The sequence below is a fragment of the Fistularia commersonii genome, chromosome 27, assembly GCF_037954325.1.
Source record: "Fistularia commersonii isolate RoL2024-O1a breed Wild chromosome 27, RoL_Fcom_v1.0, whole genome shotgun sequence".
NCBI lineage: Eukaryota > Metazoa > Chordata > Actinopteri > Syngnathiformes > Fistulariidae > Fistularia > Fistularia commersonii.
In genome coordinates, this window is record NC_141310.1 from 9,016,007 (window position 1) to 9,024,457 (window position 8,451).

Sequence of the window (8,451 nt, forward strand, 5' to 3'; positions counted from 1 at the left end):
CACTATTTTATATGTCGGGCAAACTCTGACCTCGCTGTTTACTTTCTCCACCCGTCTTCCTGTCTTACCACCGGATAATCATTTGCACGTACCTCAGCTAATGCTTTTAAGGTTTATTCATGCTTTCTCTGCCAATGGGTAACTCTTGGGATATACTTCTTGCAGGGCGATAAAGGGGGTGAGCGGGTGCTGCAGAAGAAATGGACAACCTTCCTTAAAGCCCAGCTCCTGTGCTCCCTCCCCGATGATGGCTTCCCCTTCAACATCATCCAGGACATGTTTGTCCTGAAACCGATGGGAGATAGTTGGGAAAGCACTGTCTTCTATGGCGTCTTCACGTCCCAGTGGTGAGAGGCAAACACAGGGCTGTGTAGTTAAAACCGTGACCGCACTGACGTGCCGGCGCTTTATCGATTTTGATTTATGGCACTGTAACAGTTTGTTGACACACTTATCAAAACAAATCTTGCATCTTGCATTCCTGCATGCAAAGCACACAGAATTTCACTTCGCTCAAAAACACCATCAGGAGCCAGCTCTTCCTTTAATATCTGCACTCACACTTGGCGAGTTGCCTCATCTTGCTTGGCTCCTCAGAATGTAGAGCAGCTGTATTGAGCTTAAACACGAACACAAGCTCATGCAACCCCAATCTCTAATTAATGTATCAACAAAATAGAGGTTTTAATGTGGAAATCGTTGCAGTGCCCGGTCCCAAGCTGTTCTCTAATCAGCGGTTCTTGCTCTGGTTTCCTTTCGTGAGGTAAGAGTGACAAAAAAGATGGATTGGTTAAAAGAAGACAACATACCAATAGAGACTGTAGTGAAGCCAATGTCAAAGTAAGTTGCAGGTCACTGGCTGAGCACCAACAGAGAGCAGTGTCAGGATCGCAGCCATCAACCCAAATTTTTTTGGAGCCCTTATTTTATGTGAAATGATGTAATGTGGTTTTCATGAAGTATATTACTGTGTCACAAATGAAGTTTGTTCTTTTGAAGTTTGTTGCCAAGAATCTTTAATTTGCTGATCCTGAAGGGTAGCAGCCCACTGTTCTTCAGTTACTGTTTGCTTAATAACAGCAATTTCAGGACTGGAATCCCAAAACGACTGCATTAATTGTAATGGTCAGCAGAGGGTGTTACCACTATCCGCACAAAGTTTAGTTACCGTACAAAAAATGTTTACATAATTTGTGATTCATTTAGTTCTCTGTCATTTTTCCACTAGTTTGTGGTTTTTCGCAATTCATGTTGTTTCTTTTCTTAAATTAAATGAAAATTCCTGGTAAAACAAAATAGATTTTAAGGCAAGAAAGTGCCTTCCAGTCCGTTATGTACTGTATTGTACCTTTTCACCACCACACAGAGGTGCAGGGGGAACATAACCAATTCACTGGTCAAGAGTTGGCATACAACCTAGACTGGTCACCAACCCGTGTCTTATTACTAAATGGTCAATTCTTGGGTCATTTCCTGCATATGCCTAAGAAAAGAGGCGTATTAGGTTCGATGATGGGTTCAGTTGTTGGTTCTTGCCAACATATCCAAGATATTCAGTCCTGTCAGAAGCTGAAACCGCTTAATGTCTCGGTCCATTACGTTATCTAGAGGCAGTTAAAATGATAAAACTGATGTGAGTCACTGTGAGCAGCTCTGGACACCATGCGGGAGGATCAGTCTGATTATTTCGCAACCATCTGGATGACTTTTGCTTCCAAGCTATGTTGCGCTGCAACTTAACTGCAATACACTCATCAAAATTGTGCTGAAGTCACTGGGTAAAGATGCTGATATATGAAGAGTATTAATGGATGCCTTGCCATGTATGTCTTCAAGTTGATCGAGACATCACTTTCTCAAGGGAGCTCTCATTCGATAGTTATGAGGTTAACTGGGTGTGAATATAGTTATAATATACTCTTCATTGCCTCAGACTGTCTATCTGAATAAGTTCACTCCCTGCAAAAAATCAAAATATTAATGGAAAAAAACTTGAAGCTTTGAAATTGCAATAAATAAGCAGGTGGGTGAAGTCACCCCTGGTTTTGTAGTGTCACTTGGTAGACAAATACTGAAATCCTGAATTCACCGAGGACCAAGGTAGACAACATACATTTTTATTTTGAACAGGTATAAAGGAGCATCGGGCAGCTCGGCAGTGTGCGCGTTCACCATGGCCCAGGTGGAGAGAGCCTTCAGCGGGCGTTACCGCGAAGTCAACAGGGAGACTCAGCAGTGGTCCACATACAATCACCAGGTACCAGAACCACGGCCTGGAGGGGTAAGTTGACAAAACACTCATAGCAACTGAGTTTTATGGTACTGTTCTTTTTAGTCTTATTTGTAATACAAATCATGACCTAAATTAATAGTCTCTGGTTTTTGCTCGTAGTATCTCTGTACATCTTGGTGTACATCAATCGCTACATCGTTTCATTTGTCACGTCTTTCGCACAGTGTGTGACCAACCATGTCAGGCAAATGGGAATCCAGTCGTCCTTGCACATGCCTGATAAAGTGCTCAACTTTGTCAAGGACCATTTCCTGATGGACAGCGTGATCCGCAGTTCTCCCATGCTGCTGAAGCGTAATGTACGCTACACGCAGATCGCTGTCCACAAGATCCAAGGCATGGAGCGAGCCTATGACGTGCTCTTCATTGGAACAGGTGCGGTTTTAGGAAATATCTCGGACTTTCCAAATTATGAACCTGAAAAGCTGAACTTTTCTATTTTGATCGAATAAATAATGTAATGTCATGCAGTTGTGATTAGAAAGCTGTTTTTCCACCTCAAACGTATCCAAATCATCTTCTCTATCATCCAGATGATGGAAAGCTCCACAAAGCAATCAATGCCAATGACAAGATGCACATCATAGAGGAAATGGTCTTGTTTCCTGACCCTCAGCCTGTGCAGCACATCGAACTTGATCCTCAGAGGGTAAATATAACTCTATTTATTAGGACTGATATGTGTAAGTCCTGACTTACGTTACACCGTGTCTGTTCATGTTACATTTTAATTAATTTAAGTAAGAAAAATGTGAAAGAGCTAAATTAAACATGGCACTAAGGGGTTCCGGACATTTTCTTTCCTCAGGGCCCATTCCATTGAGTTTTTCCTGTGAGTTATATTACCGTCTGGAACACAGTTTACGATCCTTTCTGGCATCTTACCCGGAGCTAAATTTCATTACCTTTTGCTCTTTATGACATAATAGCCTCTCCCAGGGCCAAAGCCGCCAAACTGCAATCTAATCTAAGATTATATAATTCTAATAAAGTCGAAGATCTCTGTGGATGTATTTTGGGGTTCCAAAGAGGCACAAGAAAGACTGACAAAGCATCCAAATGGTGTCTCTCTAATATACTGAAAGATAAGAGAGTCTAAATATAAACTATGCTTTAGGTTATCGAGGTCGCGGCGGGTCGCTCGGCGTCTGGGCCTCGTTTCTGATTAAAAGGCCCTCGTGGATGCGATCACATTTTCGTAGTGAGCAAAAGATATATGTGAAAATCTTAATAGACCTTGCAGTCAAAGGGGAGTTTTGGACAATGCTCTGCAGCGGTGACTTCCATGCTGTAAATGGTTGCTGGTCAAATTATGTTACTGGCACCAAGAAAGAGAACATCTGGCCAGAGTTAGTCTCTTGTTTAGGTTAGATTGTTCTCTTGATCTAAGGTGATTGTTTTTGCAGTTTCCCCCTTTTGGACTAAATAAATACAGCAGTTTTCTGACCTATGCTCACCTTGTGATCAGAGATTTGTATCACACCTGTTTCTCCGACTCAGGGCTTGTTGTTCGTGTCGTCGTACTCCGGACTGGTGGAAGTTCCTGTAGCCAACTGCTCAAACTACCAGAGTTGCGGAGAATGCGTTTTGTCTCGTGACCCGTACTGTGCCTGGACCGGGCAATTGTGTCAAGACGTCAGGATGGCTCCACCTGACAGGTACAAGCCAGAGACTCAAGTACTTGTGAGACTTGACCCATGAATCTTTGCTCAATGTGTTCATCTACATTCACAAGGCACATCTTTTTTTCTTTCAATTGACAACCGTTGATCAATATAAAGAAATAATATGACAATATAATGTTAAAAAATCAACACAGCATCATTTTTCGAATGAAATAAGAAATGCAATCCATCCACATTTTTCAAACGCTAAAAACACAAGTGTGCATGTGTGTGTCTGTGGCAAGGAACAAACTATGGAAAAGTCAGGTCACCTTGAAAACATTTTTGCAATGAAATGTATTTGAAGTGGACATGCTCGCAAACAAATGTAAACACAGTGTTTAGTGTCATACTTGTACACATAGTTGTTAATCCAATGGTCCCTTGTCATGCTGATGAAGCTATTTTCATAGCTTTCAAATGAAAGTCCTGGTGGAAAAAATGCGCAGGTCCAGGCAGAGTGCCTCTAATTACAGTAGCAAAACTGCCATTGTTGTTTTGTTTGTAATATTTTGTTTTCAGTCACTGGCAACAGGATGTGGAGGAGGCGGATACTTCAGCGATTTGTAACAGGACATTTTTCAGCCCCAGATCTGCCAGACCAGCAGCTTCTCGTGAGTCTGTCTTTTTCGTGATCTTTAATTAGCGTTTTTGTCAGCCCCCTCTTCAATAACACAGCAGCTAGCATTTAGTTGTCAAGAAAATAAGATATCCTGTGGCAGAATACACTTACAGTGTCAACTAATACCGAGCAGAGCTGAGTTTAGCAACCCCCCCCTATTTACATCTGCTGGCACAAAGACATGTACAGCCAATTAAATTAGTAAAGTTGATGGAAGATGTCGCAGAAACGACTTATGAGTATGGGGGTGGGTATGATGAATGCTACGAGCCCAAGCATTAAATTTGTAGACCAATTGTAGATTTAACTTGATGACATAAAAAAAGGGTTTGGTTGTGTTGACTGATGCAAACATGGTTAATATTGATAACACATGACTGCATCATTGCCATGCAAGTTGATGTGCATATTCTCACCCTGCTCTTATTTTGTAGGTGGCTCCCATTGCCAGCTCATTACGGTCCCAGCCAACACATTCAGAGTGCTGCCCTGCAAACTGCGCTCTAACCTGGCACAGAGGAGGTGGCGTTACAGTGACACCGCCAGCCAGTTCCTCTACGCTACCCCTGAAGGCAACTTGGTTGTAGTGGCACAGTCGGACAGGATGGAGACCTACGAGTGCTGGTCTGTAGAGGAGAACTTCCGCCAGCTCTTGGCCAACTACTGTGTGAGAGCAGAGCCACGGCAAGAAAGTACCACAATGATCGGTCACTCCCGCACACCACATATCAGGCGAGAAGAGACGATCATCCTGCCTGGCGAGTCGCGCTCTGAGCAAGTCCACACAAAGACGTACTGGAATGAACTGATAGTAGTTTGCGCCTTGCTGGCGTTCTCCCTCGTTGTGTTCTCCTTGTTCATCATTTATAGGAACCGTGATCACATGAAGTCTATGCTTAAGCAGGGAGAGTGCCCAAACATGCAGCAGAAGAAGCCGAGGATAGTGGGAAAGCCTGCAGAGAGCTTGCCACTCAATGGCAATACCATCCCCGTCTCCACCTCGGACCACAAGGGCTATCAGACATTAAATGACAACTATATCTGCAGCACGCCCACCCACGAGTCCTCCCCTGACAACAGCAAGAGCTTCTCTGAGGCATCCGATAGGCGTCCTCTTAACTTGAAGGAAAGCCACGTGGAGTACTCTCCAACCTGCCCTCGTCCCAGGGTGCGGTTAGGATCAGAAATCAAAGACTCAATCGTATGAGAGCCAAGTGTCTGGAATGTGATGCCACCCTGTATCTTCATGAAGGATACAGGCCAAATCCACCGAGCAAAGGAGAGGAGACCCTGACATCCTGCTACATCGCAGCACATCTTTTATTTTCATCATCATCTTTGTTCTGTGATCAGTGTGGAGGTCATTTTGTTTGTCCATTTCCACTCCAAAGGCAAAGGTTGGGTCCGGGGTGTTGCCTGGGACGAGACAAGGAAGCACTCCAGTTTCAACCAAGAATCATGGCAGCTGCTTGTTGTCTTTTTTTTTTTTTTTTCTTTTTTTTTGTCATTGTATTTGCCGCTAACTGCATATGGGAGTGTATGCGGGGCAATATGGGAGAAAGAACATACGCAATAGTATTACAATACCAGTATTTCTCACAGTCTCCTTGATGTCATCACATGATACAGCAGTGGACGATGAATTACAAATAACAATATACTACCCAGCCTCATTTGGTTATTGTATGTCCTTGCTCCGCAGAAGATTGCTGCCACAGTAAATACGCTTCTGTTGTTATGCAGACACCGTAATAGAACCAAGCTACACGGCACACAAGACGACCATAGCATCGGAGAATAAAATGCATGTAATGCATTTTCACCTGACAACAGTTGTGAACAAATTACGGACTCAAGTTAAAAGCACATTTGTTCTCCTTTTCTGTTTTTGCTTTCGTGAAGATAAAGACGAGAGTAGAAGACGAAGAGGAAATACAGCGAAACTCTAGAGTCCATTTAGCATTGTGCAACATTCGTACCGCAACTTCATCACAGATTCCTACTGATCAAAACTGTGGTCACAAATTATACTCTGGGGACTTAGGAATGATATTTGCCTTCTGAATGTATGCTTGTGTCTATTTCATTCGCACACATCTGCACCGTGGACAATTTGGGGAACCCATTCTTCTAAATCTTGGCTCACCTCCAGGTACAGTGATGGGTTTATAAATAGACAGAGACAAAGAAACCCTGCTTACAACGCCAACATGGAAAAAGACATGACAGTTTTATGCTCAACTAAGAGGACATTACATACAGAGCGAGCCAAGAAAAAAAGGGGATGTCCACATCTCTACCATGTTCAGGGCAGCACCAAATCATCATGTGCACTGTGCCAAAAAAAAAATAATAATAAAAAAACAACTTGATTGTCTGATCTAAATGCAATAGTGCCATCCTGTACAATGACATCTCCCATCTCATGCTTTTGTTGGCATAGGTCACTGTCAAAGAGTACATTGTGATCAAATCAGACTTAGGTCTACCTAAAGATTTCTGGCACTAATAATAAGTCGATGTGAAATGCAAGGTTGGTAATTTCTCTTGAGACTGTTATAATGGTTCTGGCTGTGTTGAGCGGATTCACATTCTTGTAAATAATGAAATGGGGCCAAAGTGTATGACAACTTGCCACATGGTTGTCAGACAAGACCTTATTCCAGTTTTCCTTCAATTTCCCTTTGAGCGTTAACTGGCCTCTCTGCATTCTCAATGAAAGACACAGGTATACCTTGTGTGACAAGCTCTAACAATACTAACATGGCTTCTTTTTAAGGCCAATTTAACCACTAATAATTCTCAAATTCAAATTTTACAGAACAAATGACTGTGTTTTGTGGTCTCTTATCCACATTGCAGCTGCACTGTATAATGAAGTAGATGCACAGAGCTCTGTGCCAGCTCAATTGAATCCCCTTGAGGTTACATTTCTTACATTCGCAACGTTCACTCAGATTTCAAGGCAACATTAATGTGAAAGCACAAGTAATCAGGGTGTTGAATACTTACAGGTTTGCACATTTCATGAAAAAAAAAAACAGGACATATTTTACAAACGCAACTACTGAGACAGAAAACGTGGCTGCTAAGGCAAATTACGACAAAACAGGGACCAGTACAGCTGTCATTAATTCACATATGCACCCAATATCACTTAGAATTTTGAGACTTAAAGCAGAATTGTCCAAAGATGTAGAATGATGCATAAATCAGAACAAACAAACATTAACCCAGCCATTGTGACTGTATGGCACCACATGTCTTAGAGTATATCACTGGTCTTGTGAGACCACAATATATATTTCAATATAAACACAGAGCAAATGACAACACGCTTTGTAACTTTGAGAAAGTTTGAAAACAAAATTGCACAGAATAGAGCGCAAAAGTGGTCAGTGTTTCTCTTTATTTTTTGTTGGATATATACAGTATCTGTGCTTAATATTGTGTGTTTTTAAGGGACTTTGTGCAAGATGTGTTGTAGAGATAGTCTTGAAACTAGAGAGTGAACACTGCTGATGTACTTCTTTTTCTCATAATACTTTACTGCCAACAGCTCTTCTCTTGCACAGAATACTGCATATTTCTCCCCTGCTGTTCATTCACCAACCAAGGTTATTGTTTTTATTTCTAATCAAGCATATCAAAGCAGGAGTGACCAGTTTGGTTTTCAATGAATTAATTGAGATTTGTATTTGAGATGTTTGAGTGGGTCTATATATATCTACTGCTTGAAGGATGATGGTAAAGCCACTACCAGCAGCAAGTTAGCTTACCTTAGCACACAGTTGATTTAAAAGGATTTCTCCTTTTAAAGATAATCTGCTAAGCAGTATGAACTATGCCAGGCCCAGAGGTGACTCAGTGCT

At 42.0% G+C, this 8,451-nt stretch overlaps 1 protein-coding gene across 2 annotated transcripts in view; it reads left to right on the forward strand.

Annotated features, from left to right (window-relative positions):
* LOC147217992 (semaphorin-4B-like) overlaps window positions 1-8,451 on the forward strand; it is a 61,486-nt gene extending 53,035 nt beyond the window's left edge. For both annotated transcript variants that reach the window (XM_086175218.1, XM_086175219.1), the window contains exons 9-15: window positions 166-347; window positions 2,131-2,281; window positions 2,458-2,668; window positions 2,827-2,942; window positions 3,794-3,951; window positions 4,480-4,571; window positions 5,014-8,451. In XM_086175218.1, coding sequence (XP_086031344.1) covers window positions 166-347; window positions 2,131-2,281; window positions 2,458-2,668; window positions 2,827-2,942; window positions 3,794-3,951; window positions 4,480-4,571; window positions 5,014-5,786 — 1,683 coding nt within the window. In that variant the 3' untranslated portion in view covers window positions 5,787-8,451. The remainder of the gene's footprint in view (window positions 1-165; window positions 348-2,130; window positions 2,282-2,457; window positions 2,669-2,826; window positions 2,943-3,793; window positions 3,952-4,479; window positions 4,572-5,013) is intronic.